Here is a 14,950-nt window from a genome sequence, read left to right as displayed (position 1 = left end):
CAATTAATAAATTAAAAGATGAATGCATTTTTGTTCTTTTTGCTCTTTCTATCTACTTTCCTTCTTTACTCCCATTTTTAATTGCTTTCAGGTTTATATCAAGGTGTGACTTGCTGTTAAGTCTTTGTATATCAGCCCTCCTTTGTGCGTATGTGTTGTGTAAGAGTTTTTTTCTACCTCATTCCACCTCTTGTCCAGCTAAAATTAAGCCAAGTAGAAGTAGGATTGCCAGATAAACGAAGCACTCAGTTAAAGTTGAGTATCAGGGCCGGGAGTGGTGCCTCACACCTGTAATCCTAGCACTTTGGGAGGCCGAGGTGGATGGATTACTTGAGGTCAGGAGTTCAAGACCAGCCGCCTGGCCAACATGGTGAAACCCTGTCTCTACTCAAAATACAAAAATTTAGCCAGGTGTGGTGGTGTGTGCCTGTAATCCTAGGTACTCGGGAGGCTTAGGTAGGAGAATGGCTTGAACCCAGGAGGCAGAGGTTGTAGTGAGCCGAGATGGCGCCACTGCACTCCAGCCTGGGTGATAGAGTGAGACTCTGTCTCAAAACATAAATATATAATAAAGTTGAGTATTAGATAGGTAGTGAATCATTTATTTAGTATAAGTATGTCCAAAATATTTCACAAAGGCCAAATATTGCATGGGGTATACTTATACTAAAAATTATTCATTGTTTATCTGAAATTCAAGTTTAATAGGCATCCTATATATTTGTTATATCTGGTAACTCTAGTAAGAGCCATTCATTCCCCTGACGTGTATGGCTAACCCTGCCCACAAGCATGGCAAAGTCTTAGTTATGTTGATTTAGCCAAAAGAAAATGTTTACAGTGCCTCTTAGTTTTAAACTATAGTGGAAATAAGCTTTTCTCCTTTAGTGAAATTGTCTTCCATTTGTTTCACCTTTTCCATTATGAATCTCTCACTTCTCTTCTTAATTATAACACATTTGAAGGATTGCATTTTTATTTGTGATAAAACTCGTAGATTAGAATATACATACAGGTCACATAAAAATACATGAGGATGATAAACCTAATATACAGTATTGCATAGGTAGTGCGATTAAGAAACTACACATTTATTGTATACAGTGTCATTAATGTCAATGAAATTCTTAGAAGCACTTCTTGTACAAAGAGTATGTTTTTGCAGTTAGCAATAGTACAGGCATGTTAAAAACTACTATTTATAGAGCTACAACCTCAAACCATTCAATGAAATTTGATCTTATGAGTTGGTGTACTGCTTGATAAATGGCCCTGATTTACAATGATCATTCCATAACATGCCAGAAAAAAAAGGGACAAGAAGCCTATTACTTTGCAGAAGCAATTACAGAAAATTTGGAACGGTAGTACCATTCCTCATTATAATATGCCCATTTGTTATGTTGCACCTTCCTGAGTTGAACTTCGAAAATGGTAGCCGGATGCAAAGCCAGAATGGATGAATTCATCCCAGGCTGCAGCTTCACTGGTGGTGGTAGTAATTCTGACCATCATAGCCATCGTAGCCTTGTCCTTTAAAGTAGCTGTACTCATCTTCATAGGCTCGGTAATTGTCCCCACGAGGTTCCCCGTTCTCACTTTCATAGATTTCATATCCATTGTCGTATTCATTGGCGCCCGTGTATTCGTACTCCCCCTCGTATTCAACGGTGGTGATTTTCCCAAAAGGTGGGGAAGTGGTTCTATAGACTTGTGGTGGGGTTGTAGGTTCAAACCCACCATTTGGAGAGGTTGTTGTCTTCGAGGTGCCCTTGCCCTGCCCTCCGGTCTCTGTGGTGCCTTCTGCATTGGCTCCAGTGACACTTTCTTCTTCCCCTTCTTCTCCATTGTCTCCTCCGCTGCTGCCGTTGCCGTTTTCTGCCTCTGTGCTGTTGGTACTGGTGCCGTTTATGCCTTGTTCGTTTTCATCCACTTCTGCCTCGCTTTCTTCGTTTTCATTTTCTTCCTCTTCCTCCTCTTCTTCTTCATCACTTTCCTTCTCTTTTGTAGCTTTGTTTGTTATATCCCCAGCCTGTAAGGAAACGTTTGAAAGAACCCAAATCTAGCTGTGAAAAATGTAAAATTTAAGGCCATCACTTCATGCAACACAATACTGACAGCCTTATTCTAGGCGTCTTATTTGAATTAAGGCCACTTTAATTTACAAAATGATTGGGGGCTTTAAAACTTCAGGATAAACCCCTTTGTCATGGGTTTTGATGGGGAAAGTGTGCCATTATTTAAAGATAATGCCTTTCCTGGGGGAGAGTCTTCCTATCGTTTTGCTACTCACTTTCTCTGTCTTGGAATTCTCTTCCCTGGAATGTCATGGTATCTCTCAGGACCTTTTATCCATGCCTAGTGGTGTGTTCTTAGTCTTCTGTTATAATGTAAAAGTCAGTGTAATAACATGGTAGGAGAACTTGCCTGGGAGAAGATATTTTCTTATTTGTAAATAGGAAAATTGTATCTGCTCTCACTTCAGCGAGTTAATGAAGATAGTATAAAATACTATGTGTGTAGTGTTAGGATACCCTTAGACTCCAGTTAAAAAGTTTAAAAAAGATTGAACATTACCATTATTATTAATGGTAATAATTTCATTTTGGAGGAATAATTCCATTGTTACCTTCTTGGGAAGCTGGATTGCAGCTAACCCTGCATACCCTGTGCCAGGCGTGGCGTCCTCTCCATAGCCCAGTGTTGTAGCAGAAAGTGTGGTATTCTCAGCCTCAGAGTCTTCATCTTCATTCGATTCTTCATTGTTTTCTCCTTCATTTGAAGTCTCCTGTTAAAAATATTCATAGTAAGAAAAATTATTTTACCTGGAAGATAGTTCAAGATTTACTGGAGCTGTGAATCATTTGTTGAAGGTTTATTATTTGGAAAAACTTTGCATCCCTCAGCTGGCTGATCACTCAAAGCCTGCCTTCCCCTATGCCATTTGCACTTCTCACTTCCAAGAGCTCAACTCCAAGTTATTGAATCCTCCTTACTCCACACTATATGTTTTAGATATTTCTGCTTTGTATTTTATCAATTAAAAAATACTTGTGTTTCAGGCATTTGACACATCATTTTTTTTCTGCACAAAGAAGAAACTAAACACTCTAAGAAATTCTTAGTGATATATTATTGCATGAAGGTTTTTTGTTTTTGTTTTGTTTTGTTTTTGCACAGAGTCATGCTCTGTTGCCAGGCTGGAGTGCAGTGGTGTGATCTTGGCTCACTGCAACCTCTGCCTCCTGGGTTCAAGCGATTCTCCTGTCTCAGCCTCCCCAGCAACTGAGACTACAGGCACATGCCACCACACCCAGCTAATTTTTGTATTTTTAGTAGAAACGGAGGTTCACCGTGTTGGCCAGGATGATCTCGATCTCTTGACGTTGTGATCTGCCAGCCTCAACCTCCCAAAGTGCTGGGATTACAGGCATGAGCCACCGCGCCCAGTCTGCATGAAGGTGTTTTAAAAAATTAATACTCTTCAAATGAATGTCTATTATAATCTTTAATATTTAATCTTTTAGCCTTTATATCATATTGTGAGGCAATTGTTTTTTAATTGAGTTGATCTCAGTGTAATTTGTAGCTAATATAAAAAGTCAAGGTTTCCTATATATACAATTTATTTACTTTAAACAAATACTGGAAAATTGAATTCATTTCAATACATTTTAAGAGATTGTGATAACTTTTAAAGTTTAAAACAAACAAACAAATATTTAGCCTATTATTAAAACAAAGTGACTAAAGCACCACATGTTTGTTTCATCAAATTTGTAAATTTCACTATTTCAGTGAAGGGTTGCAGTACTACCAGAGTATACCCCAAACAGTCTCCAAGCTAATTGTGTCAAATATCCCCAAAACACCATGCTGTTTGTTTATTGTTTTATGTTTATGCTTTATTCCAACAGATGTTTCAGAGGTAGAAGGAGAAATTTATTCTACCATCCTTAGAAAGATCCCCAGAGTAGAAGAATATACTATTTGCAGTTGAAAAATCTGATTGGGTTATATGACTCATATGAGGTCAAATAGATAGCAGTTTATTGGTGGTAGGGTCACAACTAAAGGCCCAATATCCCAACTTTTATATTTTCTCTTACACCTTTTCTTTTCCCAGATACTTTATTTAAGGATGTTCCGCTGCACATGAGTTACATAGGAAAATAGGTCACTGTTGACGGGTATGAGGCTTCACAAATTTTATTGGATAGAAAAATAGCACTAATTTGGGCTTACAAAGATATTATCAACTCACTAGATTGGCTAACAAGACTGAAAGAAGCAAGTGTTGGTGAGAATGTGGAGCAACCAGAACCCTCATACACGGATGGTGAGAGTTTACCTGAGTATGTCTGTTTTGGAAAGCTGGTTGCCTTCTACTAAGGTTGAATATATATGCCTCAGTAGATTTTGACTACGAAATTTCACTTTTAGGTGAAATGGCCTCAAGAAATGAATATGTATATGTTCACCAGAATAAGTTCTAGAAAGTTCATAACAGCACTTTGTAATCACCCAAACTTGGAAACTACTTAAGTGCCCATCAACAGAAGAATAACACATTTTGGTACATTCACGTAATGAAATACTGACAATGAGAATAAATGATCTACAACTACAGAACAACATGGGTGAATCTCTAAATTTGAGAGTGAAGAAGTTACTCATTACAAAGAGTAAATGGTGTATGATCCTACATTTATAATATACTAAAACAGGCCAAAGTCAATCTATTAAGAGTCAAAATACTGCTTGCCTTTGGTAGGGGTTTGTTAACGAGTGGAATGGAACACAAGGCACGCACTGCTTTTTGATATGAGTGCTAGTTTCACTTACGTGTTCAATTTCTGAAATTTCAATGAGATGTATAATTAGGATAATTTTATTATGTATATTTCCATAAAAGTTTCTTTTATGTCTGGGTGCGGTGGCTCACTCCTGTAATCCCAGCACTTTGGGAGGCTGAGGCGGGCGGATCACGAGGTCAGGAGATCAAGACCATCCTGGCTAACACGGTGAAACCCCATCTCTACTAAAAATACAAAAAATTAGCCAGGCATGGTGGCGGGTGCCTGTAGTCCCAGCTACTCGGGAGGCTGAGGCAGGAGAATGGCGTGAACCTGGGAGGTGCAGCTTGTAGTGAGCTGAGATTAAGCCACTGAACTTCAGCCTGGGAAACAGAGCGAGACTCCGTCTCAAAAAAAAAAAAAAGTTTATTTTATGAGACTAAATAGTTTAGGGGTGGAAAAAGGAAATGTGTGATCACCAAATAGAAAATATGCCTAAGTATTCTCCTCATACAAATACAATCCCTGGGGACTCTATATTTGACCTAAATTGCTAATAACATTTTAGAGAATGAGGAAAAAAGATGTTTCAGAATCTCTTCAGGATGAAAGACTTCTGGTTTTGTTTACCCGCTTTTCCATTACTACTTTTAATGAATGAAGTTTGTTGCATTTATTCCTCTGAAGTTTCAAAACCAAACCACCAGATATGTACTGGGCACCATATATGTATAAGAAATTTTGCTAGGCAGCATGAAGAGATATAAAACTGAGTAGCATGGCTCTTCCCCAAAGCAGGGATTTTAACCTATGGTCATGAGGTGTCTGCAGACACGTTCTGGGAAGACCTTAAATGTTCAGAGATCCTTGACAAAATTTTGTGTGTACTTGATTTCATCAGAGTCCCCAAAGAAGTCCTAGTCTTCCTCAGTCCTCAACCACCACAACAACAAACGAAGAGCCACTCCCAAAAGTTATGCAATCTAGTTGGGAAACGTAGTTGACAAGGCAATTTTACAATCACCGTACAGCAAATAGCTATAACTAAATGGATAACCTTAGCCTAGTTCTTGTCTAAGATTGCTATGTGGAACTCCAGCAGAAATGTTGTGGGATTTAGTGGGTGGCATTTTTCCTGGTACTGGCTTAACATTCTTGTAAGGCCTTCCTTCAAGATGTTAGTATAAATTACGATACGGGAAATGTTACTTTTACAGTTAAAAATATACCAAACTAATGATTCGTCACCTTTCAAGTTCCCATACCATTTTGTTTTCAAGACAGCTGTTAATACATGATCCATTTTTGAATATCATTGTCCATTCATAAATAGCACCTGAGAAAAGCTGAATTTAAAAGGTTCCTAAACCAGTGGTAGCTATAATTGACTATGCGGGAAAGATGCATCCTAATTGGTATGTTTCCTTAGGCAAGAGTATCAGTTATAAACATGGTAGCACAATTTCCAAGACATGTAGATGATTCTTAGCCCAGGACTACACTAATCTGTAAAACTATATGGGAAGATATTTATATACCTATGAATTTTATTACTACCCAAAAAGACGTACGATTTTTTTTGTTTTTTGTTTTTTTTTTCTGTGACAGAGTCTTGCTCTGTTGGGCAGACTGGAGTGCAGTGACAGGATCTTGGCTCACTGCAACCTCCACCTTCCGGGTGCAGGTGATTCTCGTGTCTCAGCTTCCCGAGTGACAGGAATTACAGGTGTATGCCACCACACCTGGCTAATTTTTGTATATATAGTAGAGACAGGGTTTCACCATGTTGGCCAGGCTGGTCTCAAACTCCTGACCTCAAGTGATCTGCCCGCCTTGGCCTCTCAGAGTGTTGGGATTACAGGCATGAGCCACCACACCAAGCCTGAAATTTTTTTAAAAAGAATAACCCTACTTTGTTGGTTATGAAAGGCTGATGAATCACAATAATATTGTAGAGGAGATATACGGGTTTTTACATATTACCCTCTTGGTAAATTAAATTTTAAAGTTCGATCCTTAAAACAAGTCTTGCACTAAGTTTAGGATTACTATTCACTTGTCTTCTAACATCATGTTCTATCCACCTAAATAGAAGTAATGCTATCTGTTGCTTTTTATCAGATTTTATACTACTTCTGTTGCTTTTTATCAGATTTTATACTACTTCTACTTAAAAGGGAGATATTTTTGGTTTTGAGCACCATTTGTAAGTAATTTCAACCCCAAACTGCAATAGTGTTTTAAACAGGTCATGTTAGTGGATCCTAATTTAAATAAAATTCTACTTATCCAAAATAGGATATTATGGGCAGTTAGTAAAGTGACAATGACTATTTGCTGAGTCCAGACTGCAATAGACTAGTTTCCTATTTGTTTTTTGTGCTGTCTGCTTCATTATGAAAAGATTGCAAAATTCCTTACCTCTTCTTCCTCCTCCTCTTCTGAACTATCATCTCCATTTTCTTCGGATGAGTCACTACTGCCCTAAAAATATATACACATGTATGTATACTCTTATCTGTGTACAAATATATTCAACAGCAATTTAAATTTCCTGCTAATTGAATCACAATAAAATACACACAAATATTTACTCAATCTAATTAGTATTACCATCTTGACTGACTTGTTTACTAAGAACAGATTGCATACTGATGTGAGAAAGAAAGGAGATTAGACATGCAAAATGAAGTTAGAGAAAAATAGGCATTTTACTATGATCAAGATATGAATTGGATGTCCCATTTGTCAACTTCCAAAGCATTGACAATATATTGAAACATTTTGTATGTAAAAACTAGGGCAATGAATCACAGAATTGTTTAACTTTGAGAGAACAAGTGAATTAACTGGTCCAATTTTTAAATTTTATGGAGAATGAATCAGCAGCCTAAAAAAGTTGTGACTTCTCCAGCAGGTTCAAGGCAGACCTTGGGCTAAGATATAGTTCACATTTTAAAATTTTATTTAGAAAACATAAAAGAAATCATTCAGCTTACTATAAAAGTTGTTATAGATGATTCTCTTACATAGTGAGCTCTCCTGTTGAATTTAAATTAGCACTTAATTTAATAGCATTTAATTTGCATATAATTTTTAGTATCTTTAAATTTGATTAAAGCCAGTTCCTAAAATGAGGTTAATTTATACATGTGAAGTAAAAGTCTTATGACAGAAAAAATTATTCATTTAATTATTTGGGAGGTTGTGTAGAGTAATATCCCTCTAACAAGTTCAGTGTTGAATGAGAATAAATTAAGATTTTGTATGTAAAAATATAATTATAAGCTAGAGTTTTGCTACTTTTTGAAAGGAAATGTAAATTCCAATCTAAGATTCTGTCATTTCCTTCCCTGCAATATTTAGCTTTGATTCTGATGACCCAGTTAATGTCTTGCATTTAGAAAATATAGCTGCAGGATCTCTAACTTCTGGGTTAGAAATCAGATGTGAGACAACATTCATGTCCAGGTCCTGTGGGACTGTCCCTGCTGGCTCATTCTTCAGATGGCCACATCATCCACCCAAGGAAAGGGAATGCTTGTCACCTCGAGCCAGGAATAACCTCAGAGGGAAAAGAGAATAATTAAACCTGTTCTTCCACTGCCATGACCTTAACGGTTGTGCCTTCCCTAGCCCAGAGGGTGAATAGAGTATTATATTTGAACGATTTCTATTTGTTAGTTAACTTAATTATAGAGGACAGTATATTTCTGCAATCAGAACTGTTTCTCTCAGTGGGGGTATTTCAATCACTTCACATGCTCCTTCACCTCTGGCTTTCTCCCTAGCTCAACCACATCACTCTTCGATTAGTGTCCGCAGTGAGAACACTTTAAAAGCTGTATGAAATGCCTTGAAGCTTTGCCATTTTCCTATCTTTCATTTGTGCATTATTACCAATTTGTTGCTAAGTCCAATTGATTCTCCAAGAAGTCTTTCATTTGTCTACACAGATAGATGAAAGAGTTCTGAAACTGAAGACAATTCTGAAAACCCACAACTCTTGTATCATAGCTGAGATGAGTCCGATAAAAGAAATAAAAGATTAAATTCTTACCTTGTATGAATTCACACACTAATAAAATATCATTTGAATCACAAAACGACAACTTTCTCAACTAAGCAGCTTAGGATGTTAAGTTTACTTAAACTTTCATTTCTATAGTCTAGCAGATATATAAACCACAATAGATAGCTTGCTGATCACTTTGCAATCTAAATAACATATGTCATTGTAACTTGGTAATTTAGAAATGATTGTATATAAATGCAGATTTGTTTGATGAAAACATGAATTTCAAAGCCAATACAGCTTAAAGTGTTTTGGGGTGACAACTTGGGCACTAAACACCTAACAATACACTTAAAGAAAATCAAATTTTGTAAAGTAGAAGAATGGGTCATGAATACTAGGTCAGACAGTTGGATTGGGAGATATATTGTATATAATTTTATTTAAAAACAATTATCTTACAAATTCTACATTAGTTGAGATGGGCCTATCTGCATATAATTTGTGAAAAAACTTGTATATTAAAGATCTCCTTGATCTACAAACCTCAGGTCTATCAATATTGAGAAATGTAATGCCTCCTAATATTGCTTCACTATGGACATTTGAATGGGCCCATACATACATATCTACAAAAATATCCAGATGGGAATGAATATCTCTATGTACCTAATATTTCAGAAAAGTTTAGGAGCTAGTCAGAGACTTGAATTTATTATCATTTCCATTTAGTTTAAAAAAGAGAACAAAGCAAACTTTCAAATGAGCACAGTTTATTTATGGGTCTGAGGTGAACCAAAGAAGGGAATACAATTCTGAAAACCCACAACTCTTGTTTCATTCATGCTCATATTTTTGTGGCCACACAAATTCCCCATAATTATGCTGGTGCTAGAAATACTTTAAAATGATCATTTCCTATCATTGTAGGGGTTAGAGATGGATTAGCCCAACATATGGTAAGATGCAATGCCAAGCCACTGTGCTGAGCCATCGTTTTCAGCATCCTGACTGCTTTTAGTGCCTCAAAAGTCCTGGGTCAAGTGGTGCATAATTGGTGTCCTGAACCCAAACTGTATAGTACTAAAAATAGTGCAATCCTGGTTTGTTGTATATTTAAAATCAACACCACACCCTCTGGTTTTCAAAGGCACTCCTCACAGGTAACCCAGCAAAATTGGAAACTCTTATTTTTAGTTTTAGTTATTTTCCTTTTTGTTTACAAATTTAAGGGATGGTTTGTTTTTCTCACAGGCTTTTTTGGTGCACGTCATGAATTTCTCTTTTTCCTCTGCAGTTTTACCATTATAATTATGCTCCAGTGTATGACGTATTGCTCTAGTGACCCATACAGGTTAAGGTGCAGAAAATCTTCAGAAATTACCATTGATTATCAAGGTTTTTTAAAAACAATGGCCTCTGATGTTTATGAAGTCAAATTTTCCCCTACCAATTAAAGGACTCTGCAGTGCCACATGTAAACAGCTATCTGACAGTATTGAATCAGCTGTAATAGGACAGCCAGTGACCTTATCACTGATGGAATTGGTCAACAACTGATAAAACTGTCCACTTTTGTCTGTGAGTTAGCAAAAATACCAGAGCTCAATGTGCTACAGTGTTTGTTTTTATTATATCATTCTAGACTGTACCCAAATGATCCAAATGATTTTACTCTGTGTATATGTCTGCCTTAAAAGAGAACTTAGAAATAAACCTTATTTCCCTAAAAACAAACTTCTTATAGTAAGCAGTCTTTTTGACTGAATTTCAGTGAGAGTTGAATTTAGGTGTTTTATAGTTAAAATTTGATCTCCTTTAAATTATAATAGAAATTAAACTGAAGAAAAATGAATTTCTATATTTACCTGAACTGGAAATCGTTTTAAATGAGGATAAAAGTAGGCATGCTTGTAAAGATAATATCGTGGCCTGTACTTAAAGACCTGCAAAAACAAAATAAATGATATATTCATGTTTAATATGCAATAAATATACAGCAAGTATAATCAGGCCAAGGAAGTATGCTAAAATTAATTACCCCATTTTCTTCAGAATCCTCTATTTTGACTCTTTGATGCAAATTTTTCATCTGTTTTAAAGAACATTTAATTATTACATAATTTTTCTTTTACATAAAAAGACAAAACTGAAAATAACTGTGGGTTTTGATAAAGAACTTACTGAGAAAGCACAGGCCATTCCCAAAATGCTGAGCAAAATTAAAGCAGTCTTCATTTTGGTGATTGCTTCTGGAATTAATGAAGTGGTAAGGTTAATAAAATATTAAAACTAAGAGCATAACTTTTTTACTCATATTCAAAGATGAAGTATTTAATTTGTTTTCATTTCTGTGTAATTATCACTTTGACTAATTAAAACTAAATTATTCCTTTTATTTTCAAATTATTCCTTCCATTTAAGTAATATAAGACTGACTTAACCCATCCGTTTAAATAATCTTGAGTTCCATACTTGGTTTTAACCTATTTTTTGTGATTTCTCAATGGAAGACCTTTTCATTACTGCAAGAGATTTTGATTACTTAGGGTACTTCACACTGGCGTAATGGCCCTCTTAATATTGACATGGAGTGTCAGCTAAGTGAATTGAATTGTTAGTGTAGTTGTGTGCCCTGTTTGTTTGTTTACAATTAAAAACTCGACCAGGTATGGTGGCTCATGCCTCTAAAACCAGTACTTTGGGAGGCCAAGGTGGGCAGATCGCTTGAGTCCAGGAGTTTGAGATGAGCCTGGGCAACATGGTGAAACTTGTTCTCTACAAACAGTGCAGAAATTAGCTTGGCATGGTGGTGCACACCAGTAGGCCTAGCTACTCGAGAGGCTGCGCCTGGGAGGCCCAAGGTTGCAGTGAGCCGTGTTCATACCACTGTACTCCACCCTGGGCAACAGAGTGAGATCCTGTCTCAAAAATAAAACAAAAAAGCAAAAATCACCGATACCCTATAGGCGGTTTCCAGCTTCTATATAGGTTTTGGGCTAAAAATTTATTTGTAAAATGGAAAGTAGGAGCAATTTTCCTCTGAACATCTTGGAATAATTGGTGTGTGTGTGTGTATGTGTGTGTGTGTGTGTATGGGTGGGTGGATGAGAGACAGAGACAGAGAGACAGAGAGGATCCATAATATATGAAATACCACACTGATAGCATGTAGCACGCAACAGCAACTCCGCTAAGGATGCTTCCATGAGAAGAGTTCTTCAGATGCCCCCATGAGATATCGGGGGCAGATTTCCTCAAATTAATTTGCTCTCCAGCTCCATTTAAGCTTTCCATCTGCTAGTGTGTGAGACTGTACTGGGATGGATTAGGGGCTCTCCAGGGTTAGGGTGACAGACATGGATGAAAATTTCAATTCTATGGAACAATTGAAGATGCAGCTCTCAAAGTGGGAATAGGGCCTGAATAATCTTGGGGATTGCAGCTATAAAAAGAGCCTCAGTTCCACATAAATTCCTCATGAGTAAAAGGAGATAGTGAAATGCTATCCTATCTTAATTTTATTCTATTTAATAAAATTGTATTTAAAATTATATCATAATAGAAGTTGGGCAAGCTTAGCTGAAAGCCTACTAACACTCAGCCATTTACATTTACATACACATGTAACTGTTAGCACCTTCTCATACACAGTCACAGCTTTGGCAATATTTTGGAAGCAAAATGTAGTGGTGATGGCAATTTCCCATGAATACATTTTGAAAATAATACTTAAAATGTGCAAACCAATGTCATATATTGAAACCTGCTGGTAAATTGTGTATTGTGTCATCATCAGCCAAGATTTATTGCATCCTTATTGAGTATCTGACACTAAGTCCTGGAGACACTGTCTTGGGTCCTAAGTCACACTCTTTTTGTGTGTCAGAGTGAGTCTTTGGGTTTTGGTGCCCAGACAGTTTCTCACAGTCCTATCTTAGTAAAAGTTCTTGATGGCCACTTGGGAATAAACAGGCTGTGCTCCTGAAGGAGCCCATCTTTTTAAGCAGCACTGATTGCTATCGGGGTGGTCTAAATAACGCTTTGAACTTTGCCAGCCGTGACCAAGCCCATCAGCAAAACAGAAAGATTATTGCTTTGCCACTTTGTGAGAAGGGTCGGAATATTTATAATATTTTAAAGAGCTGAAAACTTAGATACATAGAATTATAGAAATAGTTTTGATTACATAAATTTCTCATAACAATAAAAATAACCAGATGAAAAGATGGCATAAATAATAATAATAATAATAATACAAAGAACCAAGTAGTTCTTGTAGGCAGAATTGGCTGCCTATATAAATCTAATTTTATTTACTTTGTGAGTCAACAAAAAGCAAAGACCTCTATAGTGACCACTACTAACCCAGACAACAATTCAAACATTCTTAAAGGAGAGTTTTGAGGATTTAATTTCAAGTTTTATTGGGAAGGGTATGATAAACTACCAACAGTATTTATTTCTCTAGTTAGTACAATATATTTTCTGTTCTGACTTTAGAGCTATAGGAAACATCAAAACCTAATGTTTAATATGTTGTAAAGACAACATATATACTTGAAGTAGAGACTAGGTATAATTTGTAGAGAAATATGCATATATCTAGGCAGATTTGCAAATGCAAAATAGTATTTCAATCAGGTTATCTTGAATGCATCAGAATGAGAAAACAAACAGTTAAGCTATGATTTGCAGAGAATGAAAGTAAGAAGCATAATGTAGTTTATGTGCATAGTATTAAGAACTTATTTACATGCTTAGGTTAATAAGTTTAGCCTTTTGGAAAGAATTTAAAATCTGAAGTGCCAGTTTAATGATAAATAATTATGAAACCATGTACAATGCAATAACATCATTTAAATGAAAAATTCAAAGCCAAGTTCAGAGATGTAAACTATGGAGTGTCTAATTTTATGATAATGAAGTTGTTCTATTAAATCTTACCCTCTGGCAGTCCTGGAGTGAGGAAGCAGGCTCAAGGCAGTGAGTGGCACAGATTGAGTATTTCCTCTGCCCTCTCACTCACTCATTCACTTGCTCTTGCTGGCTATAAACTCTTCTTTGCCTTCCAACAGCCAATCACTGTCATGACCAAGGTGATGTCAGAACGTGGATTCTTACCAGAAAAGCCCCAAACTTCAACACTTTTTCAAGACACAGGCTCAGTTGAATAAACAAGAAACGTGATTCTAGAGCCAAGAGGTTTGCATTGTGGAATTTAATTGAAGGTTTAGATGAAGATGAATAGTTTGGGCTCCAAATATGTATAATAATATACTGGATTTGAATGAAAATAAATAGCAAAGGATTTAACCTTTTAAAAATTTCATAATTATACAAGTTTTCACTATGTCGAAAGAAAGGAAAGCTTGCTATCATTAGATATAATTTTACATCAGTTTAGCTAAAAAAAGAAAGGAAAACTAAATAAGGGAAAGGAGCAGATGAACAATCAATATTTTAATATCATTTGATGTTTCCTCCTGAAATATACTTCATTGACCCATAAATTAAAGTTGATATGATTAAGTTGGTCAGACTTTGTAAGTTATAGTTGCTAAAACATGATGCTGAGTATAAAAGTTAGAACTTTTGAGAATCGTACCACTGAGAGGCAGATTTTATATTTTGTTTTGTAAATTAAATCTCTGTATATTGTCCATTTATGTGGCCCTTCCTGTCGTGCATGTGAGGTCAGCTCATTTTTTTCTTGGGCTTCTATATATATCTTTTCTATTCATTTTCATATTTAACTTTTTTCCTATGAGAATAACAAAATGACTAGAGCTAGCAGGAGTGATCCATTGTTTTTGAAATGATTCATGAAACCAACACCACAAAGAATGGATTGATAAACTAAAGTACTAATTTTTTAATTTACAAAGGGAAATCTAGCTTAATAGTTTGCATATTCTCCTAGTCTAGTCATTTTATTCTTCCTCCAGTTGCGAAGTCTGCTTGAGAAATCAAAAATTAATGAATATCATTTTTTTTCTTTTTTTCTCTTAAATTTTTTTTTATTATTATACTTCAAGTTTTAGGGTACATGTGCACATTGTGCAGGTTAGTTACATATGTATACATGTGCCATGCTGGTGTGCTGCACCCACTAACTCGTCATCTAGCATTAGGTATA

The 14,950-nt window shown here is 36.1% G+C and overlaps 1 protein-coding gene across 1 annotated transcript; it reads right to left on the bottom strand.

The window, feature by feature from the left end:
• Positions 1–958: 958 nt before the first annotated feature.
• IBSP (integrin binding sialoprotein) lies at positions 959–13,838 on the bottom strand. The gene is made up of 7 exons (XM_019025109.4): positions 13,759–13,838; positions 10,996–11,063; positions 10,853–10,903; positions 10,680–10,757; positions 7,218–7,280; positions 2,630–2,788; positions 959–2,032 (listed from the first exon to the last, which is right to left on the bottom strand). The coding sequence occupies exons 2-7, from the start codon at positions 11,047–11,049 to the stop codon at positions 1,484–1,486; spliced, it is 954 nt and encodes a 317-aa protein (XP_018880654.2). The 5' UTR covers positions 11,050–11,063; positions 13,759–13,838; the 3' UTR covers positions 959–1,483.
• Between the last annotated feature and the right edge of the window lie 1,112 nt (positions 13,839–14,950).

Source organism: Gorilla gorilla, chromosome 3 (genome assembly GCF_029281585.2).
Source record: "Gorilla gorilla gorilla isolate KB3781 chromosome 3, NHGRI_mGorGor1-v2.1_pri, whole genome shotgun sequence".
Lineage (NCBI taxonomy): Eukaryota > Metazoa > Chordata > Mammalia > Primates > Hominidae > Gorilla > Gorilla gorilla.
This window is presented reverse-complemented; position numbering and strand designations above follow the sequence as displayed.